Source organism: Aquarana catesbeiana, linkage group LG01 (genome assembly GCF_042186555.1).
Source record: "Aquarana catesbeiana isolate 2022-GZ linkage group LG01, ASM4218655v1, whole genome shotgun sequence".
NCBI lineage: Eukaryota > Metazoa > Chordata > Amphibia > Anura > Ranidae > Aquarana > Aquarana catesbeiana.
Genome location: NC_133324.1, coordinates 757121266 through 757144461, shown reverse-complemented (window position 1 = coordinate 757144461; position 23196 = coordinate 757121266). Strand labels below are relative to the sequence as shown.

The window sequence follows — 23196 nt, the reverse complement described above, 5'->3', positions numbered from 1 at the left end:
CACAAGCACAATTTCCCATTTGGGTGGGAACCTCATGAAATATCATATCTCAGAATCAAAATTCTGACTAAGCTGCATGACCTCTACGCCAGAAACTTCTTGCCAATGCTCCTGTCCATCCAAGGCGACCTCCAGAAATGGCATTTGGGTTCCTTCTCTTGGCTGGGCAGGATCGCCATACGGAAAATTAATGTCTTGCCCAGACTTGTTTACCTCTTCCAAGCAATCCCCATTAGACTACCCACTTCCTTCTTAACATCCTATAAACGTATGTGCAGGATCTTTATCTGGGCTTCTGGGACCCCCTGACTAAGCTGGGACAGGCTTGCACTGCCCAAACTGTCAGGGGGCCTTGGCCTTCCAGACCTACAAAAATATCATTGGGCATGTCACCTGACCAGGTTAGTAGACCAGGTTATCGCCTCACCAAGGATTGGATCACATTAGAAGACTCTTTCACAAAACTGCCACTGCCCAACTCACCCTGGATTGACCACAAATCTACACCCAAGGAATACTTATCACACCCACTCATCGGAGCCACATTGACACTCTTCAGACTAGCATGTAAAACGCTAGCTGTAACACCCTCTCCTGGTCCTATGACCCCATTGGACAACAACCCCGAGTTCCCCCCAGGCTTGTCGCTACGAGACCCAACCTGCGACATGCAACTCTCACGCTAGGGCACAACGCTTTTTCCACAATGATACACTCCTACCCCACCCTGCACTTTCTGCTAAATTGCCAGAATACAACATCCCCTTTTATATATACCTACAACTTCCGCATTATTTTGACATGACCAAGCCTTCCTCTCTTTGGCACAGAGATTACACACCCTTTGAATTTCTATGTAACTGTGAGGAACCCCAGAGTTACTTAATCTCCACGGTCTACGCACAGGGTTAAGGAGGACAAAATAGTAAGACAATGGGAATCAGATCTGTCCATAAATCTAACCCCTACTGAATGGGAATGCATATTCACCCTTATTCATTAAGGCTCAATCAATGTCTCGATGCAGGAGAATAGATATAAACTATTCTCCAAGTGGTATAGGACACCTGACAAGATCCACAACTTCCACCCCATCGTCTCTCCCTGCTGGAGATGCAATGTTGCGAATGCCACCCTACTTCACATATGGTGGGAGTGCCCTCTCATCCAACCATTTTAGTCAGAAATCCATCGCTTAATCTCCCACATCACCACCTACACCCCGGTCTTTTCACCTGCACACTACTTGCTCCATCATACCCCCGTGCCCCCCTCCTCGTACAAAAAATCCCTCTCGCTACACCTTATCAATGCAGCCAACCTATGTGTCCCGGCATTTTGGAGGAACACCGTACCTCCCATTGCAAGTGATTGGATCCGATGGGTGGACAGAACGGCAGAAATGGAAAAACTCATCTGCCAAGCGAACAATAACCCAACCAAATTTAATAACACATGGGCCTGCTGGCTACACTATAGGAAGTCCACGGCACAGACCAAACCACCCACTCACCCTCCACCCCTACCATGAGAACATCGAACAATTCTGGGACTCCACAAACTACGCACCGAGCGCCTCCCCCCCTTTTTCCCTTTCCCATACCACCCCTTAGATCTGAATGCGCCCACTTAACACTAACCGAGGTGTCCCTCTTCGGGCCTAACTCACCACAAACTTGACCTCCACTGAGTCCAGGTGAAGGTACAATGATGAACGGTCACTGGATACCCCTCCCCTCTTCCCCCTACATGACTCAACTCCTTAACAGGGCTATATGGTAGGCCCTAATATACCGTCCATGTCTAAATAACATGTCCAATCTCCATTGGCTCCCACCCATTCACAGCGAGGTCCCTATAAGGGTGAATGGTACTTGGGTTGACCTCAGACGGTATATACGAAGCCACCGTGTATACCCCGAACCTCACAATCATCACAACCTCTCCGCACAGAGATGCGCAGGCTTCCCCTACTATTTTCGATGATCACGATGCACTGTACTCCCTCAGAAACAGAGGCTCCCTGGTATTTAGCAGCACTCGGTCTGAAGTGCTAACGTATTTGATGTTTAGTTTGATGCAATCATACACACTAATGATGTTGACCCATGTTCTCCTCCCAGGAAATGTTTGCATAAGACAATGCTTTTTACTTACCTCTTTAATGTCTGCATTTATATATTGGCATGTATATTGTATATTATCTGTTAACCTGACAAACCTCAATAAAAACTTCTTGGGAAAAAAAAAAAAGTATGAAGACAACTTCCTGAAGAAAACATGCAAATTTCCACAATCATTGATGATATGGGGTTACATGTCAGGTAAAGGTATGGGGGAGATGACAGTCATTAAATCTTCAATAAACAACATCATTTTTCAGGATGTAATCTGATGCAGATGTTTGTTTTAGAACGGCAAAGTACATGGTGATTCCATAATATTTTCCTCAGAACTGAGTGATTCCATATTTTTCCTCTGCTTGATCTGCAAAAACAGTTGTAACTGAATACAGTTTTCTTTCTTTTTTTCTATTTTTAAGTGCTTCTTAAAGCCAGAAGGTTGGAATGTTAAATAAAAATAGTTTTGAGGCATGTCTGTAATTATTTTTTTTTACACAATTAAACAAATGAATGAAAAAAAAAATCGCAGCTCACCGCCATTACTAGTTTAAAAAAAATAAAAATACCATAAAAATGCCATAAATCTATTCCCTATTTTGTAAACACTATAATTTTTGCGCAAACCAATCAATATATGCTTATTGCGATTTTTTTTACCAAAAATATGTAGAAGAATACATATTGGCCTAAACTGACGAAGAAATTTGTTTTTAAAAAAATAAATGTGGAATATTTATTAAAGCAAAAAGTAAAAAATAGTTTTTTTCAAAATTGTTGCACTTTTTTTGTTTATAGTGCAAAAAATAAAACCACAGAGGTGATCAAATACCACCAAAAGAAAGCTCTATTTGTGGGGAAAAAAAGGACATAAATTTTGTTTAAGTACAGCGTTGCAAGACTGTACAATTATCAGTTAAAGCAGTGCAGTGCCGAATTGCAAAAAATGCTCTGGTCATTAAGGGGGTAAAACCTTCCAGGGCTGAAGTGGTTAAAGAAAATCTGAACAAAAATAATAAGTGCAGGCACATCTAGAAGCACCTATACATACCAGCATCAGACACAAACTTTACTGTCAAATTCCACTCTGTTTATCAGGGAGAACTGCAATTATTGATAGGACCTAGGCTTATGTCTCGTCCTGCCTCAGCCCATTCTCATAGCTTCCAACTGTTCTGGTTTTTGAACCAACTGCTTATTTTCATCCTATTTTTCCTCTTTTCATTCTGATATGTAGACCATAATATATAGAAAAAGGACTTTTGAATTAACAAAAGTTTATTACTGCACCAAAGTTTATCCAAAATCTAAATTGTTCAATTTGTGATTTTGAAAATCCTGCATAATATAGAAAAAAAATAGTGCTAACAAGGACTTGTGTGTTTGATCAATCTTTTTGTGTTTTTAATTTATTATGGTCCTTGTAACTGGGGTGCTGCAAGGGTGTGTCCTTTGTCTACATACTTTGTGATAAAATGTATCCATCTTTTGCATCTTAAAAAATTGGGAGGTATACATTTCAATTTGACAGGGAGGCCTGTCCCATGATTGGGTGAGCAGGGGGTAATGGCAAGCTCTGACACTAACTAGCTAAAAGGTTTTTCTGTAAAAGCTTGCTTTGAGAATCAGCTAGTATTGACTCAAAGGCACGCCTCACCTTTCACATATCTATTTGTAAAAAATGTTGAAAACCATTTATCATTTTCCTTCCGCTTCACAATTATGTGCCACTTTGTGTTGGACTATCACATAAAATCCCAATAAAATACATTTATGTTTTTGGTTGTAACATGGCAAGATGTGGAAAATATTAAGGGGTATGAATACTTTTTCAAGGCACTATATATATATATATATATATATCACTTTGTAATCCAAACAATACAAGACAGTTTAGCCACATGCCTGGAAATAAAATAAAAATAGCCCATTCATTAAAATAGACACTGAAAATAGAAAAAAAAAAAAAAATTGACAAGTCAGGTATAACCTCTCCTACTCAAATTATGCTTGAGTTTTTTGCTAATGGCCTAGGAGGATGAACATATTTTTGCTATTTAGAAAAGTTTTACCATTTTATGTAGTATTTTTTCTTCCCAAGACTTTGTTGATGTGGTGCTAAACTGAGCTCCTTGCAGCAACCTTGGCTTGGTCTTGGAGGCTGTACTTGGACCCCAATTGACTGCTAGTAAAGTGATGTGGGGTCTGCCAGTAAAGTGATCTTTGGGCACTGGGCTCTGATTGTGGTGCTTCCAAAAATCTATGTGTACTGTATTATTTAAATGCAGAGAGCTTTACAGATCCAGAGCCATGGCACAGCCTCTGGTGTTTTTGAAAACTCCCTTAAGAGTATGCTTAAGGAAGGGGCTAAGATAATCTGGAGGGCGCTAAGTTCTGTTTGTTAGCTGCCCAGTCCAAATGTACTATGTTGGTTATCCACAGAGTGCTTTCCAGGTCCCAGACCATGGTAGGTCTCTGAGGACTTCCCTATCCTTTGTCAGAGCACTGAGAACTATTGCTTCTCCTATTGTTTATTTATTTATTTATTTATTTCAGGTACTTATATAGCGCCGTCAATTTACGCAGCGCTTTACATATTCATTGTACATTCACATCGGTCCCTACCCTCAAGGAGCTTACAATCTAAGGTCCCTAACTCACATTCATACATATACAAGGGACAATTTAGACAGCATCCAATTAACCTACCAGCATGTCTTTGGAGTGTGGGAGGAAACCGGAGTACCCGGAGGAAACCCACGCAGGCACAGGGAGAACATGCAAACTCCAGGCAGGTAGTGTCGTGGTTGGGATTCGAACCAGCGACCCTTCTTACTGCTAGGTGAGAGTGCTACCCACTAGACCACTGTGCCGCCCTATTGTTAAGCACAACCATTATCCATTACCATAGTTCTCATTGGAAAGAGTTAATGTACTGGAGAATGTCTTGCAGCATCAGTAGCCATAGTGTTGCATTCTGGAGGTAAGGCAGAATTTCCCAGCCTTTGCTTTAATTGGAAGAGACACATGGTTTTCAGCTCAGTTAGTCCTTGCTGTCACCTACATTGACTCAGTTACCTTTGGCCATTAACCTCTCCTACTCTCAGCAGCTGGTTTGTGAATACCAAGGTTGTGTTTTAAAATTACGTTACCTCACTGTTGTTGTGCAAGGGGGAACAGTTCTGCTGTACTGGGTCTCTTGAGCTCGTGATCCATTATCAGTTCTTGGGTGGTCTGCAGTCTGCCTCCTCAGGGACCTGATGCTGATGGTCTGGATTGCTACTGGAATAAGACAACACACTCCTAAGAGTCCCCATGGGCCCATCTGGTGTGCCCCACCACCCTTATCTAGGGTTGAGTTCTCTACAACTATGCTAGATTTATGAACAAAATTACAGCTACGATTGCTGATTCAGAATGCAGAGGGCATAAGCATACTTTGAATCTTTCATCTCACAAATACTTTTCTGACATTCCTGAAACTGTAGCAGCCTCTGAGATTCCTGCTAAGAATTCGCTGCCAGATGAAATGTCTCTATTTTTCATGAGTTTGTTCCTAAGAAGCTAACATCAGCTGATACTACTCCCAAACTTAAAGATATATTTTTGACTCTTATTAACATTGTGCAAACTTGTGTAAACCTAGAATAGCCTGTGGTTGATACCAGTGCTTTTAATAGTCTGGGTTCCCTAAAGGGCCTTAAGACTGTAAAATTTTCCCAGTGCACTCCTTAATTTAACTGGTTCTTCATGGGGACTGGATAAATTCTAAAAACTTATTTTCTCATACAAAACTTTTATATGACCAATATTTGTTTAAGGGGTTTTTTATTAAGAAATGGGCAGTCCTTACAGTGGATCCAGGTATATTTCACCTTACGAAAACACTGATGGTTCCTATTTTAGATGTCAAAGATCTGGTTAAAAAAATGTCAGAATGCCCTTTTTTTCTCTTTATTTTCCCTAGCAGGCCCTGCTACCTACTATAACCATAATGACAATTTTATCTTATTTCCCATAAGAGTCTCTTCTGTCAATATGTGTGACTTAAATGTTGCTCTATGGAACAGCAAAAACCACTTGATGTGCAAGCCTTTTGATCAAGAATATATCTTTAGTGAATCCATGCAAAACTTCATAAACAATGTTACTATTGTAAAGAGTACTAATTTACCCCAGCAGAAGAAAGCTAGACCTCTGAATTCAAAAAGAATGTTCTCCTAGTTACATCTCCAAAACCGGACTCAAGCCCAGGACCTTATTCAGTCTTGAACCTTGGATCCCCCACATCCTCCGTGCCTGCAGACAAGTCCTTTACCACTTGAGGGGACAGGACGTCCCCACTTTCCAAAAAATGGAAACTCCTGTTATCCTTTGTGGACACCTGTTTGGCAAGCATCTCAGCTGCATAAGTAAAAGATATTTAGGGTAATTCAAAATGGACCCAACAACATTTTTCTGGTGGTAGTTCCTTTAAGAACTACCTGCGTCTAATTCAGGCAAGTATCTGTGCCGGTGTCTTCAATATTAGCAATAAAATTCAGGTAGTTCTTTAGTTCCTCATCAGGTCAGCGATAGCTAAATGTAAGCAAAAGGACCTGGGATAATATTTGTCACTGGATAGACAGAGCCTGATGGAGAACTGAGAAACTAGTTCCTCATCAGGTCAGCTTTGCTTTTGAATGACAGCGTACAGCAGTGGGTGGATTCAAAAGCTGCTAATGGGTTAAATAGTGGCTATGAATCTGCCCACTCTCAAGTGCTGACAAACCAAAGGAGAGTGGGGCTTATGAGGAACTAGTACCTCAGTTCACATTGTGTTTATATACATTATTTACACAAATTTACACAAATCAACACCATTTATTTATTTGTGAAAGTAGCGATGTAATTTTTTGTATATTTTAATCTTGTTTCAGAGACTGTTAGCCTCCAATTCCTTGGTTAAGACTCTTGAGCTGGGCGTCTATACTGTAGCCCCACCTGTACAGCCCTCAGTGACTATGAGATCTAAGTTTTTGTATGTTCAGCTCTTCAAAAACCACCCGTATCAAGGATATTTCCCTTTTTACCTCTATTCACTAACACCCTATTACTCCTTTCATTGTAATTTACACCTACTATTTCTTTTATAAAAACAGATACAGGTTTTAACCACTCCCCGCCTGCTCTATTGCAGAAAGAAGGCTACAGCAAGGGGCTTAATTGCCAGGAGGGCATCTATGGGCCCTTGGACACAGCCAATCACAGATCGTGGTAAATGGCCAATCACATCGGCCATTTACCCCGTGATCGGCATGTCCAGTGAGAGATGATCTCAAATGTAAACTTATGAGATCATCTCTTATTGATGGCTCTCCCTCCACACACAGAGACCGCGTGTGAGGTGGGAGAGCTTCTGTGCTGCAGATCTGTGAGTGCCAACTAACATCTGATAATTAGGGATGAGCAACTGATGCTTCTTCTGGGTGACAGTTCTTATATAGCTGAGGGCAAAGCCACCAGGTGACATAATTGGGTGACCCCGCCCCCCCTCTGATGCCATGGGATGTCACCTCAGTCCCAAAGGTTTAGGTCCCATGCCAGCCTTCCCTATTCCCTTCAGAACCCCTTGTGGCTTCCTCCTAATTCAGGAGAAGCTAACATTGGCCCTTTCATTTCCCAGCCAGGAGTCCAGGTGGACACAGAAAATATTTCCCCGATAGATTTTTTACCTTTTTTTAAAATTTTTACTGAGGATATGGTAGCATTAATTGAGGCTCAGTGCAACCTGTATGCACAACAATTCATAGCAAGTAACCCAACGTCCTATTATGCCCGCCCCTATGAGTGGAGAGCCCTAACAGTGGAGGAGTTTGAGATTTTTTTGGGGCTCACATTCTGTATGGGACTAACCAAAAAAAATTAATTACGTTCATATTTGTCAACCCTCCCCATCCACCACATGACCATCTTTTCCCCAGTAATGCCCAGAACCAGAGATCTCATGATTATGAGGTTCCTACACTATAATGATAATACCCAGTACCCTCACAGAAATGACCCAAATTATGATAAGCTTTATTAAGATTCGGCCACTACTAAATCATTTTTCTGAAATCTTCCCCCAGTTGTTTACCCCAGACCAACACAAATGCGTGGATGATTCAGTAATCAAATTTACTGGCAGGCTGGGCTTCAAGCAATTTATTCCCACCAAAAGGGCCCACTATGGGGTGAAGCTGTATAAATTGTGAGACTGAGCCACAGGGTATACATATGCCTTCATGGTATACGAAGGGAAGGACACCCAGCTGCATCCCCCTAATTGCCCAGACTACATGGGATCAAGCGGGAAAGTCGTTTGAGAACTCATAAACCCACTCCCGGAGAAAGGCTACCATTTGTATGTAGGCATCTTATATATGTGTTTGCCCCTGTTCTGCAACCTTCACAGATAGAACACTCCAGCATGTGGCACCATAAGGAAGAACCAGAATAGCTTTCCTCAAAGGCTCATCAACAAGAAGTTAAGAAGAGGGGGGGCCGGCGAGTTTGCGGAATTAGGAAATTCTGGCTGTGAAGGAGAGGGACAGAAGGGATGTCTACATGCTGTCTTCGATCCACAATAATACCTTTGTGAAGATCACCAGGAGGAATGGCACAATCCAAAAGCCAACATGTATTCACGAAAACAATATGTTCATGGGGGTGTCGACTTCAATGACCAAATGCTCGAACCCTACCTTGCCACAAGATGAACATACCAGTGGTATAAAAAAGTATCAATTTATTTGTTTCATTTGGCCATATACAACACCTATATCATTTATTGCAACTCCACTGAAAGCCCCAAACCCTTCCTTGGCTACCAGGAGGAAATCATCACTGCCCTTATATTCCCGAACGGCCCACCAGAAAACATTTGATCCAATGTGATTAGCAGACTCTCCGAACGCCACTTTCCCGATAACATCCCTCCCAGACCAACAGGCCAAAAACATCAGAAAAATGTTGAGTGTGCTCCAGAGGAGGAGTTAGAGGAGACAACACTTATTATTGTCCAAAAACCCAGAGGTGATCACATACCACCAAAAGAAAGCTCTATTTGTATGAAAAAAAGGACAAAAAATTTGTGTACAGTATTACATGACTGAGTAATTGTCATTCAAAGTGTAAGAGCACTGAAAGCTGAAAATTGGTCTGGGCAGGAGGGAAGTTTAAGTGCCCAGTAGGCAAGTGGTTAAGGTAAATAAAAGCATTCTGTTATCTTTTAAAACAAGTCAGCTCTTTTTATACATCCATAAATTTAATTTGACTCAGTGAATCTCCAGTGCAAAATAATCAACATCATCAATGAAATAAATAGCAGAAACAAAATCTCAAATCTTCCATCATAACTAAGTATATTTATTTTACCCAAATATTTATAAACAATTAAAAACATTTTAACAGTCCTCATTAAAAAAAACAGGCTGCCTGTCCAATTGTGTTAACAATTAACACATATTTGAAATCTTGTAAAGCATGGTGACAACTGTATAAAATTTCCAAAAGAAATACGTTTGTGCATTATACTTACACCTGGAAATAAGTTTGAGAAGCTCAGTGAAAACTGTTGAGTGCTGTCACTAGGAACAGATCTGTGCATTATAGCAATGCTTACAAATAAGCCTGCACTGACAATGGAAATTTTTTTCTAATTTTACTTCTTAGTAGAATCTTCTGTGAACTTACTTCCAAATAAAGTGCATACTGTAGATTTGCAACTTCACTAAAAATCATACGATACTATCATTATAAAAGAAGTAAAGCAATTAATCCATACCTGATAATGAGTTACTCACACAACATAAAATCCTTCAACACAGCTCAGGGTAGTATTGGGGGGTCAGTAATTAGCCACAAAGGCCTCCAAAACCTCTTAATGGCTAATTAGCTGTCATAATATCATCAAAACAGAGCCTGGAAACCCAGATACATTTTAATGAGCCTATAATTAATCATATTAGCAGGACAAAAACAGGACCTAATGCGGGCAGTACGATTTCTGCGGGCATATAAGAGAATAAAAATTCTGAAGTCTAGTGTTAGTAAATGGCTGTAATAGGCTGTTATGACTGCATTTAGAAAATGGACATCATAGGTTGGTCTGCTGGGATTTCATAAATGGATCAGCACTCCTTCCCCTCAGCCCCTTCTCAGACCCTTTGTTATTTCTGCAAACATCTTCCCTAGGGGCCACAAAAAGCTGTTTGCAGCTGCAGTGTAAGCCCTCATGCACACAGGCTGTTAAAAAACGTTATGAAAATGCCAGTATCTTTGCAGTGATTTTTTTTTCAGCGTTTTTGCAATAGCGTTTTTTAGCGTTTTTGAGCGTTTTTGAGCGTTTTTCTTTTTTTTTTTTTCAAATTTTTTTTTTTTTTTTTTCAATGGATCAAAAACGCTAAAAAACGTTGGTGAATGACGTTTTTGAGCCTTTTTGAGCGTTTTTTAGCGTTTTTGAGCGTTTTTCAGCGTTAGAGCGTTTTTACAGCTGAAAAACGTCTTTCAGAACCCACTGGTCCTGAAGCCATAGACTAACATAGACAGGCCTTTTTAAGCTGCAAAAAAAGCTCAAAAAAGCAGCTGTAAAAACGTCCGTGTGCATGAGGACTAAGAGCTACCCATTTACCATCAAAATGAAGCACACATGTCAAGAATCATTCTGAGAACCAATGACCCACTGGATCAGATTTAATCTACATTGAACTGCAATTTAGAACCACAGACTAGACAACACCTTGTTAAGAACTATTTTTATTTCCACGTATTTTGCTGTTTGCTGTTCCTACTGTTGTTTATTTTTGTGTTATCATTATATGTAAATATTTATGCTTGCACCATTTTTTTTCATTAATTAAATGATGTTTTAAAACCATTAAAGGTCTATCTCTAATACACTAAAGAAGAACTTAAAGAATTCCTGAGCGCTACTTTATTTCAAATTCTGATATATTCCTGTCTGCATGACAGTGTGTATTACAGATGGATTTTTTGAGTGGGCAAAGGTTTAATGACAGAGCTAGCTGACCCCAGTGGTCATTACTTTTACTATGCTGGCACTGAGATTGTTGTGCCATGGGTAGAAAATCTCTCTGCATTTTAGTGACCCAGCACTCGTCACATATTGACAGTAGCAGCTGGTATCTGACACACCTGTTGTCAAAGCACTTATAGACCCCTTTCACACTGAGGCGCTTTGCAGGCGCTATAGCGTTAAAAATAGTGCCTGCAAAGTGCCCTGAAACAGCAGCTCCATTGACTCCAGTGTGAAACCTGGTGGGCTTTCACACTGGAGCGGTGTGCTGGCAGGGCATCAGAAAAAGTCCTGCCAGCAGCTTCTTTGGAGTGCATTAGGAGCGGTGAGTTGAAAACAATGGGGCAGCGCTGCTATACCACCGGCAAAGCGCCACAGCAGCAGCGTTTTTCCGGGCAGATTTAACCCCTTTTCAGCTTCTAGCGGGGGTTGAAACCGCCCTGCTAGCAGCCAAATTACGACTGTAAAGCGGTGCTAAAAATAGTCTCATTTTACTGCTGACGCCTGGGCGCCGGCAGTGTGAAAGGGGTCATAGTGTTTCATCCTAAGAACTACTAGTGTTGATTTTCTATGAAAACATGTTCATTGAAGGCAATGTGGTAATATAACCACTTTACCTCTGAAAGATTTACCCCCCCTTCATGACCATGCCATTTTGCTTTTTGGCACTACGTTACTTTAACTGATAATTGTGCAGTCATGCAACACTGCACACAAATTCAGTTTATATCATTTGTCATGATTTGTCAGCATTTTTTCCACAAATAGAGCTTTCTTTTGATGCTATTTGATCACCACTGTTTTTTTTTTTTTTTTGCACTATAAAGAAAAAAAGACCAAATGTTTTGAAAATAGAAAACAAATATCTTTTTACTTTCTGCTTCAAAACATATCCAATAAAAACATTTTAAAAATCAAATGTCTTCATTAATTTAGGCCAATATTTATTCTGCTACATATTTTTGGTAAACACATTCCAATAAGAGTATATTGATTGGTTTGCACAAATGTTATAGCATCTACAAACTATGGTATATATACCATAGTTATGGAATTTTTATTTATTTCTTTTTTTATACTAGTAATGGTAGCGATTATCGACTTATAGTGGGACTGTGATAGTATGGTGGACAGTCTGACACTAACTGACACTTTGTGGGAACCAGTGACACTGATACAGTGATCAGTGCTAAAGATTTGCACTATCACTGTACTAATGACACTGGCTGGGAAGGGGTTAACATCTAGGGCAATCAAAGAGTTAAATGTGTGCCTAACAGTGCTTTGTGTGTTTACTGTAAGGTGATTTTACTAAGGGATTTGATCAGTTTTTATTCCCTGCTTTGGAGGGAAACAAAAACCGTCACATCCCCGCTGACAGAGCTCTGTATTGTTTACATTGACAGAGCTCTGTCCTGTCTTTCTCCTCGCCAGTCGGAGGGTGCTGGCAGTCAGTCATTGGCTGGCACCCACTGATCGGCTTATGCTGTGAGTAATCACAACACAGCTGGCAGGCCCCCTACCCAGAAGTGCTGGATCACATACTAGATACGTGATCCGGCACAGGAGAGCCACTCTGCTGTGGTACTCATTTGTGAGGCAGTTGGCAAGTGGATAATTTCGCAGTAGACCAGTGGATCGATATTTGTATTAATAAAAGTGCTTAGCTATAAAGATAGTTTCTGGATTTAGTTTCTGTTATTTATATCTTTGAAGTATTTTTTTTATTATTATTATTTTTTGTTCATATAGTGGCTTGATGAGTCTATTTAACCACTTGCTTACTGGGCACTTAAACCCCCCTCCTGCCCAGACCAATTTTCAGCTTTCAGCGCTGACGCACTTTGAATGACAATTGCGCGGTCATACAACACTGTACCCAAATGAAATTTTTATCATTTTTTTCCAAAAAATAGAGCTTTCTTTTGGTGGTATTTAATCACAGCTGGGATTTTTATTTTTTGCTAAACAAACAAAAAAAGATGGAAAATTTTGAAAAAAAAATCATGTTTCATAGTTTGTTATAAAGTTTTGCAAACAGGTAATTTTTCTCCTTCATTGATATGAGCTGATGAGGCGGCACTGATAGCCTGCACTGATGGGCACAGATAGGAACATTTAGGGCGGCACTGATAGGCACAATTAAGTTGGCACTGATAGGCACAGATAAGGCGGCACTGATGGCCACTGATGGGCCCTGATGGGTGGCACTGATGGGTGGCATGGATGGGTGGCACTGATGGGCACTGATAGGTACCACTGATAAGTGGCACTGATGGGCGGCACTGATGGGCACTGATGGGCGGCACTGATGGGCACTTATGGGCACTGGTAGGTGACACTGATGGGCACTGATAGGTGGCACTGATGTGCAGCACTATTGTTGAGGCACTGATTGTGGGCACTGATAGGTGGCACTGTGGGCATTGATGGGTGGCGCTGGTGGGCACTGGTAGGTGGCACTGCTGCCTATTGCTAGGTGGCACTGGCAGAGGGCACAGGTGGGCACTGAGGATCTGGTGGCAGCTCACCGTGATCGGGACTGATGTCCCTCTCACGGCCGCCTGTGATTGTCTTTTTTTTCCTGCTCACGCTGTCAGCGCAAGGAGAAAAAATAGCCGATTACCGACTCTGTTGATATCACATGATCAGCTGTCATTGACTGACAGCTGATCATGTGTTAAGGGGTCGGGATCGACCCCTTACTCCAATCTGTGATCAGGCGAGTCTCATAGACTCGCTGATCACAGAGCGCGCCGTGCGTGCCCTGCAGGGGGCGCGCAGGCCACTCGTGCATGGGACGACGTCAATGGACGTAGTCCCGGCAAAGCAGGTCTGCCCTGTAACTGTCATTTGGCTATAGCGCGGATCTCTAGTGGTTAAACAGACAATTGGGCATTTATTGATTTTGGTATGTTTACCATAGACTCCAAACAACTGTGAGCAATTAATACTGATCCTCATTCAATATTAAAGTTGTTGGGGATATTATATCTTGGGATACCAAGCAGATTTGAAAATACACCCTTTTTTCATTGCCTTTTCTTTCTTATGCCCCGTACACACGGTCGGATTTTCCGACGGAAAATGTGTGATAGGAAATTCCGACCGTGTGTAGGCTCCATCACACATTTTCCATCGGATTTTCCGACACAAAGTTTGAGAGCAGGATATAAAATTTTCCGACAACAAAATCCGTTGTCGGAAATTCCGATCGTGTGTACACACATCCGACGGACAAAGTGCCACGCATGCTTAGAATAAATAAAGAGATGAAAGCTATTGGCCACTGCCCTGTTTATAGTCCCGACGTACGTGTTTTACGTCACCGCGTTTAGAACGATCGGATTTTCCGACAACTTTGTGTGACCGTGTGTATGCAAGACAAGTTTGAGCCAACATCCATCGAAAAAATCCTAGGATTTTGTTGTCGGAATGTCCGAACTAAGTCCGACCGTGTGTACGGGGCATTAGTGGTTTAGAGCTGTCAACACAGGCTTAGGCCAGTGTGGACATTGTTTTAGTCAGCATGTCTGCCCCTGTATTTGTTTATGTGATTGCAGGAAATTCATTTTGGAAAAAAAAAAGAATATCTATTAAAGTCACGAAAGACTTCTTTGCTTTCGGTCCTGTTGAATGTATTTACTCCACACTATGGTTAAACTCATGCATTGTCTCTAGTAGCTTGTGCTCCTAAATGATTGCATGATTGCTCTACAGCATAAAATAAAATAATTTATGGCTCATTACAGTAAACAATTTTTATGCCTGTTCCTGTTGCATTTTATTCTATCTGCTAACTTGCTCGGTATCTCTGAATATATTTAAAAAGCTCATGTGTTATAAATGTGTAGTTTCCTTTAACCTGGCTACACAGTCAAAATGCAGTTCCTTAAAAAAGTATCCATACCCCTTTTTTTCCACATTTTGTCATGTTACAACCAAAAATGTAAATGTATTTTTTTGGGATTTTATGTAATAGGCCAACACAAAGTGGCACATAATTGTTAAGTGGAAGAAAAATGATAAATGGTTTTCAAAATGTCTTACAAATAAATATCTGAAAAGTGTGGCGTGTATTTGTATTCAGTCCCCTTTACTCTGATGCCCCTAACTAAAATCTAGTGGAACCAATTGCCTTCAGAAGTCACCTAATTAGTAAATAGAATTTTCCATATGTGTAATTTAATCTCAATATAAATACAGCTGCTCTGTGAAGCCCTCAGAGGATTGTTAGAGAACCATAGTGAACAAACAGCAGCCTGAAGGCCAAGGAACACACCAGACAGGTCAGGGATACATTTGTGGAGAAGTTTAAAGCAGGGTTAGGTTATAAAAAAATTATTCAAAGCTTTGAACATCTCACAAAACACCATTCAATCCATCGTCCGGAAATATAAAGAGTATGGCACAACTGCAAACCTACCAAGACATGGCCGTCCACCTAAACTGATAGGCCGTGCAAGAAGAGCATTAAGCAGAGAAGCAGCCAAGAGGCCCATAGTGACTCTGGAGGAGCTGCAGAGATCCATAGCTCAGGTGGAAGAATCTGTCCACAGGACAACTATTAGTCGTGTACTCCACAAACTGGCCTTTATGGAAGAGTGGCAAGAAGAAAGCCATCATTGAAAGAAAGCCATAAGAATGCCAAATTTGTGGAGTGCACAACTGATAGTTGTCCTGTGGACAGATTCTCCCACCTGAGCTGTGGATCTCTGCAGCCCCTTCAGAGTTACCATTGGCCTCTTGACTGCTTCTTTGCTTATTGCTCTCCTTCCCCAGCCTGTCAGTTAAGGTGGACGGCCATGTCTTGTTAGGTTTTCAATTGTGCCATACTCTTTCCATTTTCAGATGATTGATTGAACAGTGCTCCATGAGATGTTCAAAGCTTTGGGGTTTTTTTTTATAACCCAATCCTGCTTTAAACTTCTCCACAACTTTATCCCTGACCTGTCTGGTGTGTTCCTTGGCCTTCATGATGCTGTTTACACACAGGTAAACTCTATTTACTAATTAAGTGACTTCTGAAGGCAATTAAACTTTTTAGATATTTATTTGTAAAAAAAAAAAACAATTATCATTGTCCGTCCACTTCACAATTATGTGGCACTTTGTTACATTTTTGGTTGTAACATGACAAAATTAACATTTCAAGGGGTATGAATACTTTTTTAAGGCACTGTAATTGCTATTTCCATTAGGGTCACATACAGGAAATGATTAGCAACAAAGTAATTTTGAAATAAAAGTTTGCTGTGTACTGTGTGGTAATGCAGCAAAGCTTTCATCAACTTTTCTTTATCAAATACGCATTACTTGCTTGAAATTAAACACAGCTCTTTACCTTGCTTTTTCTTTTACAGGTTATTTTGATCATGAGGCTGGACAAGGATCTTGTGAAAACAAGTACTGTGGCCTTGGAAGACATTGTGTAATTAACCAAGAGACCAGACAAGCAGAGTGTGCATGTATGGAGCACTGTAAACCTCATTATAAGCCTGTCTGTGGCTCAGATGGAGAGTTCTATGAAAATCACTGTGAAGTTCACAGAGCAGCTTGTCATAAAAAGCAAAAAATATTTATGGTTCACAATGAAGATTGTTTTCTTAAAGGTAAGCTAATAAGGCTTTATTTTGTTAAAAGATTTACATAAAACTGATGTATTACAAAATGTTTCTAGTAGGGTTGCACCGATACCGATACTGGTATCGATGCCGATACTAAGCATTTGCACGAGTCTCGGCACTCGTGCAAATGCCCGATACCCAATACCGATACCTTCGGGCTTGGTACTTTCAGCTGTCAGCAGGAATTCCCTGCTAACAGCTGAAAAGTAAAAAAAAAAAATGCTGGCAATTATTGGTTGTTAAGGAACGGGGCCGCCGAGTCCTTAACAACCAATCATGTGTCCTCAGGATTTCCCTCCCTGCCTCCTCCTCCCCTCTCGCCAGCTATCACCAGGCTCGGCACCGCAGGTCTGTGGAAACTTCCTGCATTAGAGGTGAGCAAGCCCAGCTCCCCCATCCCACTGTCCTCCCCCTCCTGACATGTGCAGCTCTCACAATTATCTCTGCTCATCGCAGCTCCGCTATTTCTGTCACAGTTCGGTGAGCAGGAGTGAGTTCTGTGTGACCTCTGCACAGATCTGTCCTTTCCTTGTCAGCTGCACAGCTCTGCACACATCGAGTTTTCTCCCCGTGCCCTATGTGTCCGTACTCAGCCTGGTGGAGCCCCCCTCTTCCCCTCTCCAGCAAGCAGAGGCACAGACACACGGTCAGCACCACTGCAGCAGGTCAGTGTGTGATTAGATCCCCACCCCCGATGTGTCAAATACAAATTATCTATATAGTGTTAAATACATGAAACTGACATAGAAAAGTGAAGTCTAATATCAATGCCTAAATATATCTTGGCGTGTTCTAATCTGAAAATTAGCATCTATAGTGTCCATGTAATTCCTGCAAATAGGACTGTTTGCACTGGAGTTTTGGTTTCACCAACCAGTGGGAAGTTGGAAATAGAACAATATGTATTATGTATGAAATTTTGTTTATGCATGGACACTAATGCTAATTTTCAGATTATTAACACGCCAAGATATATTTAGGCATCGATATTCACTTTTTGGCAGTAATTTTTTTTATGTTATTAAAAATATATAATTAGAATTTGACACAGCAGCGCAGCACATATATTTATACTTATTTTTGGTGGGGAGCATACACTGGGTGTTTGCACCAGCTGAATGTTTTTAATCAAGTTTATTTACATGGCAGTGCATGCATTTGTTTTGTTTTATTTGAATAGAGAGCAGTAGCCAGGATTGTGACTCCCCCCTCCCCACTTTATCAGCCCTTTTTCTCATCTAGCACATCTTCACCCCAGCCTCACCCAACTCCCCCAAAACCACCCCTTTACCCACTCTTTCTAGGTGATAGGTATCGGTAATCGGTATCGGCGAGTACTTTAAAAAAAGTATCTGTACTCATACTCGGTGTCAAAAAAAGGGTAATCGGTGCAACCCTAGTTTCTATTGCTTTAATTTGAGCTAGGTCTTCAAGGTATATCTAAAGCCAATGTTTTTGAGTAGAAAAGAAAATATTTAAACCCCTTGTCAGATATTTTTTTTTTGCTATCTGTGACAAAACGAGAGAGAAATCCTTCCGATGTCCTGATTGGAAGATGTAGATATACGATATAGATATAAGATATAGCCAAAGGACAAAACAGGCAAAGAAAAATGATTGAGAAAAAATGATTGAGAAAACGAGGGAGAAATCCTTCCGGTGTCCTGATTGGAAGATGTAAATATACAATATAGATATAAGATATAGCCAAAGGACAAAACAGGCAAAGAAAAATGATTGCCTACTGAACGATATAACTCCTCCACCAATCTTGCAAAAATATATATACATAAGCAGAGATAGAGAGCAGCATTCCCAACATAAAAGGTTCTCTTTATTTCATCTTCTGTTTAAAAAAAATCCAAAGCAGAACTACTGTATACCACCATATACTCTATATTACTTTCCTCCAATTACAAGACATGATATAATATAGCAAATTCTGAGCTATCAATAACCAAAATAAAATAAAGTAATCATGTACGCTTCTGTGATTTACTAAAGGCAAATGTTCACTTTGCAGGAAAAAAAAGTGAATAATCTATGTGCCTTTTGTAAATCCACTCCAATGCTGTGAATAAAATTGCAGGAGGTATACACTGACAATGAGAAATATTCAGGCTATCCTTTAACCAGGACCTTACATATCAAATATCTAGGAAATCTTTGCATGTAGAGAATATAGTTTGAATTTACTAAAGGCAGATAGACGATTACATTTGCAAGGGAATTTTTCCTTAGCTTAGCGATTGAGGTGAAGCTCTACTGACTTCCATCATCCAATAACGTGCAAACAAAAATACTGTAGCATAAAGGTACCACCACACACTGTGTTCAACTCATGGTTAGGTAAATGAAAGACAGGCTACAACTCAAATCCTTGTACATTGGTCACGCCCCTCTAAGATATTTCACCCACATTGAACTTAATCGTAGAGGTCCCAGGGATTAGAGATGAACCCTGTCTTTCATTTACCATACACTGGAATCGAATTAAGTGTGTGACGGTACCTGTATTCTATATTATATCTTGGAGCAGGATGTGCTCTATCTCTGCCAGCAAATTAATACAGAGTGTAAACCTGGGAGACGGATACTGCAGCCTTGGAGCGGCGCCAATTCATTATGGTATTTGGAAGCAAAAATACAGTTTTCTTTGTCTTTTCCTTGCATGTAATTTGGTATTCATCAACAAGTGAACAATCTATTTGCCCTTAGTAAATAAAGCCTCAATATAATGAATAAAGTCACATCAGGCATACACTGACATTGAAGAATCACCAGGACTTGCGAGGAGCCTACATGTCACATCTATATTTAAATAAATTATTGTCTCAATCCAAAGGACCAAAAATATGCAAATTAGAGCCTGGTGGTGGTAGAAAATTCCCTTTTTCAATTATAGTTTTCATTGTACAAATGTTTTTGCTCATTGAATAGGTACATTTAAACCAGCATTTTTTTCTGAAACTTTTTTTTTAGCTTAGAATAAAATAGGAAAGAGTCACTTTCTTTTCTTGTGAAGGTGCCACCTGGATACAGATTGCAAGGAGAAAAGATCCCAGGCAGTGATGCCAACACTTTTTTTTAGAAGAGTGGGAAATGACCTTTCCCTCTTGTATCCATGACTCATAGATTTCCATTTTTCTGGTATCCATGACCACAACATGATATTTCTTTTCACTTCCTGTCTCAGATACCAGTGCCCTATTTTATCCAAAACATTTTTAAGTTTAAGGAGATGTTAGTAGTCCAATTAATCATGTAATTAATCATGTATTGTAGACAGCATTCTGAAGCAGGAATTAACAAAAACGATAAGTAATACCTCAGCGACGTGCTTGCAATTCATTTTTACCAACATTTTTGTTGTATTTTACTAATAAATAAGTTAAGACTTCTTATTTTATGGTCACATCAAGGTCCATCTCTTCTTCCAGGAACCTAATAAAGCATCATCCACTGACAGTTTTTGGTAGCCTATTAATTTTAACCACCTCCCGCCTGCACTATAGCCAACAAACAACTACAACACTTCTCTCCAGTTTTGGGAGGATGCCCCTGGATGTCCTCCCATGTGTGTGCCTCCCACACGCCCCCTGTGGCACGTATAAAGTGCACTCTGTGACCACTGTGTGCTCTGGACAGCAGATCACAGATCGGGGTAAAGGGCCAATCTCAGCGGCCCTTTACCACGTGGTCAATTGTGACCAATCACAGCTGTCACAATGTAAACAGACTTTGTCAGTTATTGGCTCTTATTGGCTCTCTTTTGAGGAGCACATTGAGTACAGCATTTGCACTAATAATCAGTGCCCTTATTATCAGTGCAGCCCCATCAGTGCCCATCAGTTCAGCCCCATCAGTGCAGGTTATCAGAGCTCATCAGTGCCCATCAGTGCTGCCTCATCCCTGCAACCTCATCAGTGCCTCCTCAAAAGTGCCCATCAGTGCAGCTTGTCAGTGCCCATTAGTGCCGTCCCATCAGTGAAGCCTCAGTGCCCATCGGTGCAGCCACATTAGTGCCCATCAATGCAGCCTTATCAGCGCACATCAGTGAAAAAATACTTATTTGCAAAATTGTATAACAGAAGCTAAGAAAAACATTTATTATTAAAACTTTTCAGGCTTTTATCATTTATTTAACAAAAAAAAGTGGTGATTAAATACGACCAAAAGAAAGCTCTATCTATCTCACATAAAGATAAAAAAATGTCATTTGAGAGTTGTATGACTGAGTAATTGTCATTCAAAACACGACAGCGCTGAAAGCGGAAAATTGGCCTGGGCAGAAAGGGGGTGAAAATGCCCGGTATTGAAAAGGTTAAATACATATGTACTTTTAATTATATATGATACATCTACACACTATTATACAGTATGTGACATATATACTGTACATAACATTACTCTATGCATATATAAAACATATCCGAATACTGTTAAATATGACAAATCAGCATATTGTACAATACATGTGATATCTGCATACCATGTGTGTAAAGTATGAAAGGGCAAAAAACAAAAGATATAACTTTAAAGTTTGCCACCTATAATCCCAAGTGTGAAAAAGGAGTACTCAATTGTATAAAAAATTATCAACGTTTATTAAACATAGTTAACATTTCATAAAAGCATAACAAAAAAATGTGCAAACAATTGGGTATAATAATACCCCATAGTAGAATAGCTGAGGTGTACATATATACAGAGAGACCTAACTGAATGGCCCACTTCAAATGAATCTAGTGGTATGGATAAGGATGAGAATGAGACTTGTCAATATTCCTATCGCACACGTTCCTGGCAAGTATGGCTCTTAAAATGGTGGGTGCTGCAGCGATTACCAGTTGGGTCCTGGAAACATCAAGCAAGTGTACATATTCGCCAGCACACCATGGATCAACAATTTCCGTCCAAAGGTCACTTTTATTGAAAGAGATCACTTCAAAGAGATAAGTGCAATGTTTCGGAGCCGCGCAGGGCCCCTTTGTCAGACATGTGATCAACTGCAACAATGTCAAAGCAGAATGTAAATAAATCTACCACCAATCAGAACATGCACAAACTCAAAAAAACTGTAACTTACCCACTCTGTGATGTCATTGTGATGTCAGAATCCCGCCAAAAATCCTTAAAAACTCAAAGGCAACAAAGTTACCTAAAGCAGATGAATTAATAAATTCCTAATACTGTGGAATGCGCCCGCATGTATAGCATCAGTGTATGTGCACTGGATCGGGCACATCAATCAGATGCATCCCATCAAAAACGAGCAGCCACTAGAACTCAGTGGTTAGGTTGACATTCAGGAGCTCTGGGCACCAATCACTGCATGCCACGTGTGCTCATAGCAACAGGACGATGGGAGGAAGCCTATCTGCAGGGGCCGCCATTGCCACGGAAACCCATGATGCATGACCGGAACCGTATTAGGTATACCGAACTGCACAAGAAAGTGTGTAGGAGCTTGGCTAGGAAAGGCGAGAGACTAAAGAAGAGTGATAAAAGAACCGAGAAAAGGTGAGGACATGAAATCAAAAAAGAGATAAATAAAACAAAAATAGAAGAAGAAATAATGAAAGGGAAAAAAAGGGGAAAAAAGGAAAGGGAAATGGGGAGAAAACAAAAGCAGGAGAAAAAAGAAAGAAAAAAGGCACTGACAGAAAGAAAAGGGGAGGAAAAAAGATGATAAAGCACAAAGGTCAGAGACAGGGGGAGAAAAAGAAGAAAAAGAAAGATAGAAAGGAAAAAGGAAAAGAAAATAAAAAAAAGGAAAATAAGGAAAAACGGTAGACAGTAAAAAAGGGGGAAAAAAAGGGGAAGTGGAAAAAAGGGGAAAGAAAAGAATAAAGAAAAACAAAAAAGAAACAAACAAAAAAAAAGCTGGAGCAGGAAAAAAAAATTATGATATGACAAGAAAAATAAAAATAAAAATAAATATCAAATATAAATATCAAAATAGTAAATAAAAAATATAAATAAAAATAATAATAAATATAAATATAAAATAAAAAATAAATAAAAATACAAACAAAAGAAAATAAATAAAAATAAACAGGAACAGAAGTGACAAAAAATTATAATAAATAAATACTAACAATAATAAATAAATGAATAAATAATTAAAAAAGTAGAATATGGGAGGGGGAAGAGTGAAATGCAAATGGAGGAAAGGGAAGGAACAAACTCCCAGACAATCAAGCAAGAGTACCAGTCACATTGAGCAACACCCAATCCATACACTTCCACCAATCAAATCCAAAATCCATCTCAACTACACCTACAACACACCACAAGCAAAGACAGTGGTCCACATACCGCATAGCTGGAGAAAAAAAAAAGGGAGAAAGGGGGGAAAAAGACAGTGATGACGCTCCCGCCACTGAGC

The 23196-nt window shown here is 40.1% G+C and overlaps 1 protein-coding gene across 2 annotated transcripts in view; it reads left to right on the top strand.

Moving 5' to 3' along the window:
- The window catches only part of FSTL5 (follistatin like 5), a 1055781-nt gene that overhangs the window by 430615 nt on the left and 601970 nt on the right, over positions 1-23196 (top strand). For both annotated transcript variants that reach the window (XM_073606014.1, XM_073606023.1), the window contains exon 4: positions 16542-16790. In XM_073606014.1, the coding sequence (XP_073462115.1) occupies positions 16542-16790 (249 nt within the window). The remainder of the gene's footprint in view (positions 1-16541; positions 16791-23196) is intronic.